Raw genomic sequence first — 16250 nt, forward strand, 5'->3', positions numbered from 1 at the left:
TGTCCCAGTGTAGTTAAATCATAATTTTTTGTTGAATCAGTAATCATTGTTTACATTTTAACCATGTAGTGTCTATGTACTTCAAAACCAAATAATGTACAGTATTTTTTTTTTTTTTTGAGACGGAGTCTCACTCTGTTGCCCTGGCTGGAGTGCAGTGGCATCATCTCAGCTCACTGCAACCTTCGCCTCCCGGGTTCAAGAGATTCTCCCGCCTCAGTCTCCTAAGTAGCTGGGATTACATGCACCCGCCACCATTCCTGGCTAAGTTTTTGTATTTTTAGTAAAGACTGGATTTCACCATGTTGGCCAGGCTGGTCTCAAACTCCTGACCTCAGGTGATCCACCCACCTTGGCCTCCCAACGTGCTGGGACAGTATTTAATTTTTTGTGCAGCTTGCCCTGCTGGAATAAATGATTGCTTTTTTAAAAATAGATTGCTTAGTTTTCTATGTACATATCCTTAATTTATTTGCAGATATTCTGTCATATTTACCATATACCGATCATGCATTTTTCTTTTTCCCATTGGATCATCTGCATTGCTATCCCGTCTGGATTCATTCTCCAGGCCTTTTGCAGACTTACTCTATGGGGAATTTCCCCATTTAAAAAAAGAAATTTCCTCGTTTACTTCACGGGGGTGTGTCCTCCAGGAAATTCCTGAGAAAGGATGCATGATAAGTCCTGTTATGTCTAAAACCTTTTTCTACCCACTTTTTATTTTTTATTTTTTTTTAGAGACAGAGTCTTGCTCTGTCTCCCAGGCTGGAGTGCAGTGGCGCGATCTCAGCCTACTGCAACCTCTGCCTCCCTGGTTCTAGCAGTTCTCCTGCCTCAGCCTCCTGAGTAGCTGGGACTACAGGTGCACAGTGCCACGCCTGGCTAATTTTTTTGTATTTTAGTAGAGACGGGATTTCACTGTGTTGCCCGGGCTGGTCTCAAACTCCTGAGCTCAGGCAGTCTACCCGCCACGGCCTCCCAAAATGCTAGGATTACAGGCTTGAGCCACCACGCCCAGCCTCTACCCGCTGTTAACACTGTAATTAGCTTATTGTGTTCTAGCTTCATGGGTTGCTGTTTTAAAATTCAATCCTATTATTTCTCCTAATCTTTTAAATGTAAATTGTTTTAATTTTGGAAGCTATTGGAGTCTCTTCTTTTTCCATTTTGTTCTGATTTCATGATGATGTGCTTTGGTATAGATTTGTTTTTCTTTTTTGATAAAGACAGGGTCTTTGTCACCCAGGTGACAAAGGAGTACAGTCACATGATCATAGCTCACTGTAACCACATAATCCTGGGCTGGAGCTGTCCTCCCACCTTCGCCTCCCAAAGTGCTGCAATTACAGGAATGATTATTCTTTACTTATTATGCTAGGCATTATGTGGGCCCTTTCCAGCTAGAGACCTCTATCCTTGGGGGCATTTTGAAACTCTTGCATTATTAAATATTTCTTTGAAAAAATTTTTTGTTTGTCTCTTTTAGGAATGCCTATCAATTGATTATTAGTCTTCCTGGGTTCATCCTTTGTTCCTTTATCTTATCTGTTTATTTTTATCATTTTGTTTTGTTTTGTTTTATTTTCCTTTGCAGGAGGTTTTCTCAACTTTCTCTTCTAAATTCTAAGTCCTTTTTTTTTTTTTTGACATGGAGTCTCATTCTGTTGCCCAGGCTAGATAGAGTGCATTGGCCCAATCTCACTGCAACCTCCACCTCCAGGGTTCAAGCGATTCTCCTGCCTCAGCCTCCCAAGTAGCTGGGATTAGAGATGCACACCACCATGCCTGCTACTTTTTGTATTTTTAATAGTGATGGGGTTTCAGCATGTTGGCCAGGCTGTTCTCAAATTCCTGACCTCAAGTGATCCGTCCACCTCCACCTCCCAAAGTGTTGGAATTACAGGCATGAACCACCACGCCCAGCCAGGTGTCACATTTTTAATTTCCGAGATTTTTTGTTTTGTTTTGTTTTCTTACTGATGTTTTACGATCATTCTTATGATGTCTTTTAGCATACTGTTTTTCTTTATATATATATACTTTTTTCTCTTTTCTAAAGTGTAATTTTGAAGTTTTCTTTTGTTGCATTAGCTCTGTTTTCTTCAGGTTCCTTATTGCTATTTGTTTTAGCTCTCTTTAATAGTCAAAAGTTTTCTTCAGAAGGCAAAAGGCAGGTGTCTACTCATATTTCCAAGTAACGTGCTAAAGAAATAATTGGAAATGCATTGCCTAGTGGGACTTGTCTACTATCTTTTGCCCTGCATGTATGTTCTTGATGGACTAACATTCTAGACATAGGTAGAGCTGTGGGCAAGTGTTAAATTGTTCCTTTTGCAGACTTTTAGTTAACTCCTGTGTTTAACTTAAGGCCAAAACCTTACCCGTTACTGTAACTTAAATCCTTAATTCCTGAGACTTTCAAGAAATGCACCACTTGGTTCTTACCTTGCTGAGTGAGAGGGAGAAAGGACTGCCATTGATGCATTAAGAAAGTATTTTTCTATAGTCTACTTGGAAATTTGTTGTCTTGCTATTTGATCTGAGTAGTATTAAATATAAAATGAATTTAAGGCCTACTTTTTACTTGGGTCACTCAGACAACAAGACTGCCGGATGTTAAGTTTTCAAGATTCATATAAATAATTTTAGAATTATTTTGTTAATAAAAATATATCAATACCTATGACAAGGGAAAAAATAAAAATATGTGTATAAAATTAGATATATATGTTTGGATGCTGTATTGATTGCCAAGTTTGGAAAAAAAATCCATTCTTAATTTACTAGCTTTCACAGAAATAAAATGATTTTTTAATTTTTACTATAAATTTTGAATTTATGTTAAAATCCAAACTAAATATTTTATAAGTAATATCTTTTAATTGAAAAAATCCCAGTGATATTGCTTACTGCTTTAGCAATTATGAGCCTCCAGTTGTTAGAAACACCATCCGAATGTCTTAGTGTCCTTGACAAAGGAACTATATAGAAGGACTATACTAGCCATTGCTTGAACATAATAAACACGTTTTCTCTTGACATATTTCAGTTTTTTCTTGTTTCTTGAGACTATTCTGCATTCATTCTGAACTCTTTTGTAGACCAAAGAGGTCTAAATACATCTGGGGTGAAAAGATAGGAAAGAGAAGGCAATCGGTCAGTTATGTGAAGTTTTAAGTTTTTCATTGAAAATATTTTTTTATGGTAGAAATACAGAGTTGTCCTTTTCCATTACAACTTGTCTGATATTTGTAAATGCTTGTTTCTTTTAGGAATCACAGTGCATTGATAACAAGTGTAGTCCCTGGGGATTATGATGGAGATTCTCAAATGGATGTCCTTCTGACATATCTTCCCAAAAATTATGCCAAGAGTGAATTAGGAGCTGTTATCTTCTGGGGACAAAATCAAACGTTAGGTGAATTTGTTTTAAAATTTTTAATATTTATCATTGAATATGAAGGTAAATGTAACAAAATATTGTTCTGAAATCAGTTCAAGAATACTGTTCTTGGGTGTCAATAATTGTAAAAACTTTTTTCAAAGTTTCTTTCCTGATTTTTCTTTTTCAACCCTGAACTGGGCAGGGGTCACTTCTACTAACAAACTTCACTCTTACTAGCTTAAAGAGGACAGAGATTTATTAAAGGGTTTTAATGGCTCACAGAATTATTGGGATGGCTAAAGAATAAGCTTTCAGGAGCAATCCCAGTATCATCAGAAAAGCTTCTGCCTCTTTCCACTATCAGAAGTGGCTAGTTACACAACTGCTACCAGAATGATGCTTGCTGTGCCTGCAGTGATTTCTCCTCGCAAAATGAATGCTGCACCTGGTCTCTTGATACTCCCAAATTCAGTGAGCAGACACAGATAGAAATAGCAGAGAAACAGCCTTTGCCTCATTCATGCCTTTAAGACTCACAGTGTATCTGATTGGCAAGGCTTAACTTTTATTCAGCATCTCAGATGCAATGATATCTGGAAAATGCTATTTTTGGTTTATAGTCTCCTCAGCACAGGACAGCACAACAAAGTTGAAGTATAGTTGGAGAATCAGTCTACCTTCCCTAGTCACAAATCATCAAGCCATGTCTGAAAAGCCGATTAGTTATACCTAAATAGGCAACTTTGTTCATGGAGTCAAATTTCAGTCGTGTTGTCTGCACCATTTGGGAATTTAAACGGTAACCTCAATACATTATATTCATTAAGTCAATAAGTATTTACAGAAGGAGTACCGTGTACAAAGCTTGTATATAAGCATATACATTTTAGAGCCAGGAAGTTTTGCATATATGGCCTTCTTTACACAAAATCCTTAATTGTCAGCCTCTCTAGTACTAAATTGTGTAAAGACAAAGACTCAGCTAGCAAATATTTAGATGCATACCTCAAAAGGAAGTTATTGTAATGCTAGTATTCACTGTAGAATATACTTCCCAATATTTTGTCTTTGCAAGCTTGTTCATTTGAACTACATTTATAGTATCTCTTTAATAATAATAGTTGGAATAAATTAGAGATAAATCTTGAAAAGAGTAGAAGAATATTTTTTCTTAAGTGTAGATATCAAAAGTAATATAAAAAGACTGCTATATATCTTTTTGCAGATCCTAACAATATGACCATACTCAATAGGACTTTTCAAGATGAGCCACTAATTATGGAGTAAGTATGTGCTTGCTTCCTTTGAAATGATTTTAAACTTTTTTTTTTTTTTTATATTTTAAGTTCTAGGGTACATGTGCATAACGTGCAGGTTTGTTACATATGTATACTTGTGTCATGTTGGTGTGCTGCACCCATCAACTCATCATTTACATCAGGTCTAACTCCCAATGAAATCCCTCCCCCCGCCACCCCTCCCCATGATAGGCCCTGGTGCGGGGTGATGTTCCCCTTCCCGAGTCCATGTGATCTCATTGTTCAGTTCCCACCTATGAGTGAGAACATGCAGTGTTTGGTTTTCTGTTCTTGTGAGAGTTTGCTAAGAATGATGGTTTCCAGCTGCATCCATGTCCCTACAAAGGACACAAACTCATCCTTTTTATGGCTGCATAGTATTCCATGGTGTATATGTGCCACATTTTCTTAATCCAGTCTGTCACTGATGGACATTTGGGTTGATTCCAAGTCTTTGCTATTGTGAATAGTGCCGCAATAAACATACATGTGCATGTGTCTTTATAGCAGCATGATTTATAATCCTTTGGGTATATACCCAGTAATGGGATGGCTGGGTCATATAGTACATCTAGTTCTAGATCCTTGAGGAATTGCCATACTGTTTTCCATAATGGTTGAACTAGTTTACAATCCCACCAACAGTGTAAAAAGTGTTCCTATTTCTCCACATCCTCTCCAGCACCTGTTGTTTCCTGACTTTTTAATGATTGCCATTCTAACTGGTGTGAGATGGTATCTCATTGTGGTTTTGATTTGCATTTCTCTGATGGCCAGTGATGATGAGCATTTTTTCATGTGTCTGTTGGCTGTATGCACGTCTTCTTTTGAGAAATGTCTGTTCATATCCTTTGCCCACTTTTTGATGGGGTTGTTTGTGTTTTTCTTGTAAATCTGTTTGAGTTCTTTGTAGGTTCTGGATATTAGCCCTTTGTCAGATGAGTAGATTGCAAACATTTTCTCCCATTCTGTAGGTTGCCTGTTCACTCTAATGGTAGTTTCTTTTGCTGTGCAGAAGCTCTTTAGTTTAATGAGATCCCATTTGTCAATTTTGGCTTTTGCTGCCGTTGCTTTTGGTGTTTTAGACATGAAGTCTTTGCCCATGCCTATGTCCTGAATGGTACTACCTAGGTTTTCCTCTAGGATTTTTATGGTATTAGGTCTAACATTTAAGTCTCTAATCCATCTTGAATTAATTTTCGTATAAGGAGTAAGGAAAGGGTCCAGTTTCAGCTTTCTACTTATGGCTAGCCAATTTTCCCAGCACCATTTATTAAATAGGGAATCCTTTCCCCATTTCTTGTTTCTCTCAGGTTTGTCAAAGATCAGATGGCTGTAGATGTGTGGTATTATTTCTGAGGACTCTGTTCTGTTCCATTGGTCTGTATCTCTGTTTTGGTACCAGTAGCATGCTGTTTTGGTTACTGTAGCCTTGTAGTATAGTTTGAAGTCAGGTAGCGTGATGCCTCCAGCTTTGTTCTTTTGACTTAGGATTGTCTTGGAGATGCGGGCTCTTTTTTGGTTCCATATGAACTTTAAAGGAGTTTTTTCCAATTCTGTGAAGAAAGTCATTGGTAGCTTGATGGGGATGGCATTGAATCTATAAATGACCTTGGGCAGTATGGCCATTTTCACGATATTGATTCTTCCTATCCATGAGCATGGTATATTCTTCCATTTGTTTGTGTCCTCTTTTATTTCACTGAGCAGTGGTTTGTAGTTCTCCTTGAAGAGGTCCTTTACATCCCTTGTAAGTTGGATTCCTAGGTATTTTATTCTCTTTGAAGCAATTGTGAAGGAAGTTCATTCCTGATTTGGCTCTGTGTTTGTCTGTTACTGGTGTATAAGAATGCTTGTGATTTTTGCACATTAATTTTGTATCCTGAGACTTTGCTGAAGTTACTTATCAGCTTAAGGAGATTTTGGGCTGAGACAATGGGGTTTTCTAAATATACAATCATGTCATCTGCAAAGAGGGACAATTTGACTTCTTCTTTTCCTAACTGAATACCCTTGATTTCTTTCTCTTGCCTGATTGCCCTAGCCAGAACTTCCAACACTATGTTGAATAGGAGTGGTGAGAGAGGGCATCCCTGTCTTGTGCCAGTTTTCAAAGGGAATTTTTCCAGTTTTTGCCCATTCAGTATGATATTGGCTGTGGGTTTGTCATAAATAGCTCTTATTATTTTGAGGTACGTTCCATCAATACCGAATTTATTGAGCGTTTTTAGCATGAAGGGCTGTTGAATTTTGTCAAAAGCCTTTTCTGCATCTATTGAGATAATCATGTGGTTCTTGTCTTTGGTTCCGTTTATATGCTGGATTATGTTTATTGATTTGCAAATGTTGAACCAGCCTTGCAACCCAGGGATGAAGCCCACTTGATCATGGTGGATAAGCTTTTTGATGTGCTGCTGAATCCGGTTTGCCAGTATTTTATTGAGGATTTTTGCATCGATGTTCATCAGGGATATTGGTCTAAAATTCTCTTTTTTTGTTGTGTCTCTGCCAGGCTTTGGTATCAGGATGATGTTGGCCTCATAAAATGAGTTAGGGAGGATTCCCTCTTTTTCTATTGATTGGAAGAGTTTCAGAAGGAATGGTACCAGCTCCTCCTTGTACCTCTGGTAGAATTGTGCTGTGAATCCATCTGGTCCTGGACTTTTTTTCGTTGGTAGGCTATTAATTATTGCCTCAATTTCAGAGCCTGCTATTGGTCTATTCAGGGATTCAACTTCTTCCTGGTTTAGTCTTGGAAGAGTGTAAGTGTCCAGGAAATTATCCATTTCTTCTAGATTTTCCAGTTTATTTGCGTAGAGGTGTTTATAGTATTCTCTGATGGTAGTTTGTATTTCTGTGGGGTCGGTGGTGATATCCCCTTATCATTTTTTATTGCGTCTATTTGATTCTTCTCTCTTTTCTTCTTTATTAGTCTTGCTAGCGATCTGTCAATTTTGTTGATCTTTTCAAAAAACCAACTCCTGGATTCATTGATTTTTTGGGAGGGTTTTTTGTGTATCTATCTCCTTCAGTTCTGCTCTGATCTTAGTTATTTCTTGCCTTCTGCTAGCTTTCGAATGTGTTTGCTCTTGCTTCTCTAGTTCTTTTAATTGTGATGTTAGAGTGTCAATTTTAGATCTTTCCTGCTTTCTCTTGTGGGCATTTAGTGCTATAAATTTCCCTCTACACACTGCTTTAAATGTGTCCCAGAGATTCTGGTATGTTGTATCTTTGTTCTCATTGGTTTCAAAGAACATCTTTATTTCTGCCTTCATTTCGTTATGTACCCAGTAGTCATTCAGGAGCAGGTTGTTCAGTTTCCATGTAGTTGAGCGGTTTTGATTGCGTTTCTTAGTCCTGAGTTCTAGTTTGATTGCACTGTGGTCTGAGAGACAGTTTGTTATAATTTCTGTTCTTGTACATTTGCTGAGGAGTGCTTTACTTCCAATTATGTGGTCAATTTTGGAGTAAGTGTGATGTGGTGCTGAGAAGAATGTATATTCTGTTGATTTGGGGTGGAGAGTTCTATAGATGTCTATTAGGTCTGCTTGCTGCAGAGATGAGTTCAATTCCTGGATATCCTTGTTAACTTTCTGTCTCGTTGATCTGTCTAATGTTGAGAGTGGGGTGTTGAAGTCTCCTATTATTATTGTATGGGAGTCTAAGTCTCTTTGTAAGTCTCTAAGGACTTGCTTTATGAATCTGGGTGCTCCTGTATTGGGTGCATATATATTTAGGATAGTTAGCTCTTCCTGTTGAATTGATCCCTTTACCATTATGTAATGGCCTTCTTTGTCTCTTTTGATCTTTGATGGTTTAAAGTCTGTTTTATCAGAGACTAGTATTGCAACCCCTGCTTTCTTTTGTTCACCATTTGCTTGGTAAATCTTCCTCTATCCCTTTATTTTGAGCCTATGTATGTCTCTGCATGTGAGATTGGTCTCCTGAATACAGCAGACTGATGGGTCTTGAGTCTTTATCCAGTTTGCCAGTCTGTGTCTTTTAATTGGAGCATTTAGTCCATTTACATTTAAGGTTAATATTGTTATGTGTGAACTTGATCCTGCCATTATGATATTAACTGGTTATTTTGCTCGTTAGTTGATGCAGTTTCTTCCTAGCCTCGATGGTCTTTACATTTTGGCATGTTTTTGCCATGGCTGGTACCGGTTGTTCCTTTCCATGTTTAGTGCTTCCTTCAGGGTCTCTTGTAGGGCAGGCCTAGTGGTGACAAAATCTCTAAGCATTTGCTTATCTGTAAAGGATTTTATTTCTCCTTCACTTATGAAACTTAGTTTGGCTGGATATGAAATTCTGGGTTGAAAATTCTTTTCTTTAAGAATGTTGAATATTGGCCCCCACTCTCTTCTGGCTTGGAGAGTTTCTGCCAAGAGATCTGCTGTTAGTCTGATGGGCTTCCCTTTGTGGGTAACCCGACCTTTCTCTCTGGCTGCCCTTAAGACTTTTTCCTTCATTTCAACTTTGGTGAATCTGGCAATTATGTGTGTTGGAGTTGCTCTTCTCGAGGAGTATGTTTGTGGCGTTCTCTGTATTTCCTGGATTTGAATGTTGGCCTGCCCTACTAGATTGGGGAAGTTCTCCTGGATGATATCCTGAAGAGTGTTTTCCAACTTGGTTCCATTTTCCCCCTCACTTTCAGGCACCCCAATCAGACGTAGATTTGGTCTTTTTACATAATCCCATGCTTCTTGCAGGCTTTGTTCATTTCTTTTTCTTCTTTTTTCCTTAGGTTTCTCTTCTCGCTTCATTTCATTCATTTGATCCTCAATTGCTGATACTCTTTCTTCCAGTTGATAGAGTTGGTTACTGAAGCTTGTGCATTTGTCACATATTTCTCGTGTCATGGTTTTCATCTCTTTCATTTCGCTTATGACCTTCTCTGCATTAATTACTCTAGCTATCAATTCTTCCACTTTTTTTCAAGATTTTTAGTTTCTTTGCGCTGGGTACGTAATTCCTCCTTTAGCTCTGAGAAATTTGATGGACTGAAGCCTTCTTCTCTCATCTCGTCAAAGTCATTCTCCGTCCAGCTTTGATGCATTGCTGGCGGTGAGCTGTGCTCCTTTGCCGGGGGAGATGCGCTCTTATTTTTTGAATTTCCAGCTTTTCTGCCCTGCTTTTTCCCCATCTTTGTGGTTTTATCTGCCTCTGGTCTTTGATGATGGTGACGTACTGATGGGGTTTTGGTGTGGGTGTCCTTCCTGTTTGATAGTTTTCCTTCTAACAGTCAGGACCCTCAGCTGTAGATCTGTTGGAGATTGCTTGAGTTCCACTCCAGACCCTGTGTGCCTGGGTATCAGCAGCAGAGGCTGCAGAAGATAGAATATTGCTGAACAGCGAGTGTACCTGTCTGATTCTTGCTTTGGAAGTTTCCTCTCCGGGGTGTACTCCACCCTGTGAGGTGTGGGGTGTCATACTGCCCCTAGTGGGGGATGTCTCCCAGTTAGGCTACTCAGGGGTCTGGGACCCACTTGAGCAGGCAGTCTGTCCCTTCTCAGATCTCAACCTCCGTGTTGGGAGATCCACTGCTCTCTTCAAACTGTCAGACAGAGTCGTTTGCGTCTGCAGAGGTTTCTGCTGCTTTTGTTATTGTTTACTGTGCCCTGTCCCCAGAGGTGGAATCTACAGAGACAGGCAGGTTTCCTTGAGCTGCTGTGAGCTCCACCCAGTTCGAGCTTACCAGTGGCTTTGTTTACCTACTTAAGCCTCAGCAATGGCGGGCGCCCCTCCCCCAGTCTCGCTGCTGCCTTGCAGTTAGATGGCAGACTGCTGTGCTAGCAATGAGGGAGGCTCCGTGGGCATGGGACCCTCCCGGCCAGGTGTGGGATATAATCTCCTGGTGTGCCTGTTTGCTTAAAGCGCAGTATTGGGGTGGGAGTTACCCGACTTTCCAGGTGTTGTGTGTCTCACTTCCTCTGGCTAGGAAAAGGGATTCCCTTTCCCCTTGCGCTTCCCTCGCCCTGCTTCAGCTCTCACTGGTCGGGCTGCAGCAGCTGACCAGCACCAATTGTCTGGCACTCCCTAGTGAGATGAACCCAGTACCTCAGTTGAAAATGCAGAACTCACCGGTCTTCTGTGTCGCTCGCGCTGGGAGTTGGAGACTGGAGCTGTTCCTATTCGGGCATCTTGCTCCGCCACGAAATGATTTTAAACTTAAACATAAAATAAAATCTTCACATAGGAAGCTATTTTGCTTAGTAATATAAACACTAAATTCACTCAGAGGCCTGTACCTTTGATTATATTGTATTTATTTGCCATCAGATAGGACAAAGAAAAATGAAATTTATTATTTTGGAAAGAAGAGATTTGTGTTTTTGTTTCAGTAGCTTCAGATGTGTCCATTGTGGATCTATGCTGTCATTACTGAAAGAATTAAGATAGCTGTTTTTGAGTATAACTGTTATGTTTAGTATGTAGGATACAATTTCCTCTAGAAATTTAGAAAGATTCCTATACTAAGGAGAAATTTTTGTTCTTTTTATAACTCTTCCTTTGTGTTATTATTTATATTCTCAGTATAGACTCATGTACCAGGATAATTGATTTAAATAACTGATGTAAATTTGGATTTATAAATTTCTGACAGCGTATTTTGGTAGAGGTCGAGATCATTCCTGGGACTAGAGCAAAGTTTGGCCACATTCTTTTTTCCAGTACTGCCTTTCTTACAGTTCTTGAAATCATACCCATACAGCAGTGTGTCAGTGGCCATTAGAAGTCTGAACTGTAAATCCATGGATTAATCTTCTTAATGGTGCCCCGCTAGATTTCTTTCATAGTTGTGTATTTTTTCATTGTTGTTAAAATATTCAATGGCCAATATGAAGTTTTATACCAACTAGGATTATTTTTCTGGGTTATTTCTCCTAAGCCCATCTAAATAAATGAGTTGGCTTATGATTCTGAAGTAAGTTTCTAGGAATTAGTGCTATATCCTTATCATTCAAGGATAGTCTAGATAATGCAAAGATTATAGACATACCCAAAATCTCACAAAAGGAATCTTTCTTGCTCTTACTATATGTCCAGTGTGGGTCAACAACAGGCTCTTCTCTGTGCTGTTGCTTAGAGTCAGGCCATCTGAGACCCCACTGTTTTTGTAGCTAGTCCATCTGAATCACAATGTCTTCTCATTGCCATGGCAAGCCTGGAGAGGGCTGGAGGGGCCGGTAACAGAAATTATACACTTTGGTGTAAAAGTGACACATGTCACTTGTGCTGACATTTGACTTACTACTTATCACTAGATACTGGCAAGCATTGTAATGTTTACCACACTTCCCAAAAGTTATTGTTTCTTTTAAAGCTAAATTAGAAGTAAAAATTTAATGAAATAGCTGCTTATTGTTTTAATTTTTTTCAGTTTCAATGGTGATCTAATTCCTGATATTTTTGGTATCACAAATGAATCCAACCAGCCACAGATACTATTAGGAGGGTAAGTAAATATGATCATAACTATGTAATTAATCATATATATTGCTGCTGCTTTAACCATTGGAGAAAAAATAGTTCATTGGATATGTTTGTTTTTAAAGATTTTTAAATGGGCATTTGGTCTATATATGTAAGCTTTCTCAAATAGTTTGGATTTGGCCTGCAACTGGTTTCCAAGGGCTAGCTTAGTCCTTTTATCTCTTTGAAAATTAGAGATTGAAACTTTACAGGTCTCCATTTACATATTGGTTCATTATGTTTTTGAAATGGATAGATTTCACGTAAATAGGGAGGATACCCGCAGTCTTGAGTGGATCCTCCCTACCTTAGTCATGTTAGCTGCTAGACTTTAATTGATAAGATTTGTTTCTTTCTGTCATTTGTTCAGTGAGCGGTCAATAATGGTCTAGTAATGTAAGCCCTCCTCTAAGCTCTGGAAACTTGTCAGTGTATATACATTGTCCTTCACCAGTATGTGTGCTAGGCCTCTCTTACTACCTAAGTGTGCAATTCTTAGGGAAAAGTGCCTGGAATCTTGCAATTCCAAGATATCCATTGTAATTACTCTGGATTTAAATAGAACTGGTCTCGTAACACAAGAAATCATGATAGCAAGATACTTTTCATAAGATACCTTCAACCTGGTTAATTTTTTTCTGTATCTGATAAGATAAAGTTTAGTTCAAGAGTACAGAACACATTTATTTACTTTTTTGTCTTTCTGAAAATACGAAGGACCACCCTTGTCAATCTGTCTTTCCTAGCTACTTGGAACTCTAGTGACTTTTCTCTTTGTGTTTTATAGAAGTAGTTTGTTTTTATGATTCATTTTTGAAATGTGATTGATAGGTATGCAGAGGAGTAAATTGTCAAAATTTAAGGTATTCTGAAGAGACACGTTCACATTTCCTATTACTTTTTCTGGTCTACGGCCATGCCACCCTGAATGCGCCCAATCTCTTCTGATCTTGGAAGCTAAGCAAGGTCAGACCTGGTTAGTGCTTGGTTGGGAGATCCCCCATTACTTTTTCTGTAGATTTTTAATAAAGAATATGGGCACTTTGATGCTAGTTATAGTGAACTTTGAAATAATTATTGTGAATCCTGAGTGAGAAACCTGTTTTTTCTCCAAACTTTGAAAAATACCTTGAAGAGAGTCTTGCTTTAGAGACAAATTGGAAGGAGATCCTGATTTGCTTTTGTGGCCGTATCCAATAGGAATTGAGTGCAGGTGGGGTGCGGGGAAAACACAGGCCACTCCCCTCCGCCTCTGCACTCCTTCCACAGCAAATGGGGACTGCTCAGAAAACCCTGTCCTTTCTTTTCCTCTCTTCAAAGGCAGACATGTGATTGAGATTGTGGTGGTGACTTCTGGCCTGTTTTATTTTGTGGTAACTTCACTTTAGTCAGGGGAATAATTGGAATATCTTTAATCTGATGTAGTTTGACCTTTAGAAATTGAAAGTGAAACAGCTATTGTTGATAATTCACAAAGTATTAATGAAACTTCTATTACCTGTACATATTTTTTACTTAATCTGCGAGAAAACGATTTAGAATATTATGGGATAGTGCCATAGCTTCTTTATTTGTTCTTAATTCTGTATTAGATTTTTTTTCTCTACTTCATGAACAAGTTCAGATTTTAAAACATTATGCCTGAAGACATGTCCAACTTTATTTTTATATGTTATATTCGATCCAGTATACTACAGTAATAATACTCTGGTATTTTAGGATATCTGTCATTCGAACCTCAGTTACAAATTAAACAATAGTAGCTAACCATATCTAAGTGATAAGATTGCATCTAAGATTTGTCCTGATGCCAGTTTGAAGATATATAAGCTGACAGAAATTTGCATTGTTTAGAATGATTGCAGTCTAACAATATTGTGGTTCAGACAACAGAAAGCTGAATATGCCCCTGTGGGAGCAAACATTAATATGTTACTAAAATATGAAAAATACATTTAAGCCATGTCAGTTTTATAAACAACAGATAAAATACGTGCATAGGTGCATAAGTGAAAAAGTCATCAGCGTTGACATTTTGGGCTATTCACGTGATCTTGATTGGCAGCCTAATCTTATTTATCAAGAAATCTACCTTTTACAACTTAAATATTATGCGTTACGGGTGTGCCAAACCCAAGATTATCTTTAATTGAATTTGACCAGGACTTTGGTTTGGGAAGCATGCAATGATCTTTAAATTGAGTGTGAAATGCTTCTGTAGAATTATAGCAGAAAGCCCATGCTATAACCTGGCCTTGTGCAGACATGCAAATCTGAGATAGCAGAACCAGTTTGGCTGGACTAAAGGTGCAGATGATCAGTCTAAATAGCAGTGGTGATGAGCAGAAGAATTCCTTATAATTGGTACAGTGGGGTTATCTAACAGGAACAGGAAGGGCACTCACTGCATCGAATGAGGTTCAGGAGATAATTGAAGTATGTTAAATGGTCAAAGGTGAGACTTTAGTTTGAGCTTCAACTTCACTTATAATGACTTGAAATAATGTAATAATGTGCCATATTACTTAGAAATAACACCTAGCTATTAAGTGTCACAACTGCTTCTCCAGTGATGTGACGTTATTGTTAATGAGCATTTTCTATGAGGACATTGGAAACTGATGTTGGATACTCATTCAGAATATTGTTTTTAATGTTGAAATGTAAACACTTGTACCTGTAATTTTAGTCAAAACCAAATATAATGTTGGTCTGTCAAAATTTTCTGACTCACGTGCTGAGTTCAAATACATTCTGGGTCAGGCCCAAGTTGTATAGTTGGAGATATTAATGTAGGTATGTGACAGATACATACTTTGCCGTACACTGTTTACATCACAAGTGATCGCATGAAAATATTGAATGTAGTATAAGTAGCACTAAAAGCAATCATTTTTAACTGTTGTGTGGGTGGATTTTGCCCCTCCATTATTAAAAAAAGCTGTATTCTCTATTTAAATGTAGTCAGCTACTATCAATCCAGAAGAAATAAATCTCCATTTTTCCATTTAGCCTTTCATATTTTCTTACATTGTAACCAATGACTGATTTATTAAATCACCCTTCATTTTTACTGTTGATTTTGTTTGTTTGTTGATGCATTACAGAAAATATTGTAAATATTTGTTTTAATGAAGTATGATATTGTATCACTTAAATCTATTGTTTAGTAAGAATATGAAAATTATGATGAGATTTATAACACAAAATAAAACCAAATAATACTCAAGGCAGCTTTTGACTTTGTAATCAGCATTAATACCCATAACAAAAAAAGATAACTTTGAGATGATTTATATTTTCTTCAAATTCCCCTGGCAGCACCCTCCCTCCCTCTCATGCCATACAACATTCATATTTTTAATACTGTTGCTAAAAGGAATCTATTAAAATCTGAGTGATCAGGTATTTTTTTCTAATCAGTATTTCCATGGAAACATTGCATCAGTTTTCTAACTTTTCTCTTTTCCTAAAGGAACTGTGCTATTAGAGATACATTAATTTCTTTTCCCAGTGTTTCTCACCCAGACCTTTTTTCTTTTCAAAGTTAAACTGCAGAAATAGTGAAAAACTTTTAGCAGATGACCTATGTGGTGGTTATTTCAAGTGGCATGTTCATTTCTTAAGGGTCTATAATTTTATTTCCTATAGTCCCGCCAGATGTGTTGGAGGGGTCAATTAAATTACTTCAGATTTTGACTTGAACCCAGGAGGCAGAGGTTGCAGTGAGCCGAGATCACACCACTGCACTTCAGCCTGGGTGACAGCAGAGTGAGACTTTGTCTCAAAAACAATAAATAAATACATAAATAATAAATAAATAAAAATTTAAAAATTAATTACCTCAGATTTCCTGGCAACTTATACTGCTTTATGTTCTGATTGGTAGTATTATATTTAAGTGAAATTGTTTGTTTCTAAGTAAATGGTTTTAAGATGTTATCAAAATTTACTCACCTTGCTTTTAGTTAAATCTTAATAATTTTTAGATGTATATTTGTAATTATTCAGAAAGATCAGCTTCTTTTGAGAAAAGAATAGTGTTATAGTTTCTGTGCAAAAAAAATTCATAGTAACATTTCCTT

General features: G+C 37.7%; 1 protein-coding gene across 1 annotated transcript in view; it reads left to right on the plus strand.

Annotated features, from left to right (window-relative positions):
• Positions 1-16250, plus strand: part of ITFG1 (integrin alpha FG-GAP repeat containing 1) — a 292961-nt gene that overhangs the window by 3950 nt on the left and 272761 nt on the right. The window contains exons 3-5 of the mRNA XM_050773867.1: positions 3276-3421; positions 4614-4671; positions 12074-12148. Of these exons, the coding sequence (XP_050629824.1) occupies positions 3276-3421; positions 4614-4671; positions 12074-12148 (279 nt within the window). The remainder of the gene's footprint in view (positions 1-3275; positions 3422-4613; positions 4672-12073; positions 12149-16250) is intronic.

The sequence above is a fragment of the Macaca thibetana genome, chromosome 20 (assembly GCF_024542745.1).
Source record: "Macaca thibetana thibetana isolate TM-01 chromosome 20, ASM2454274v1, whole genome shotgun sequence".
Lineage (NCBI taxonomy): Eukaryota > Metazoa > Chordata > Mammalia > Primates > Cercopithecidae > Macaca > Macaca thibetana.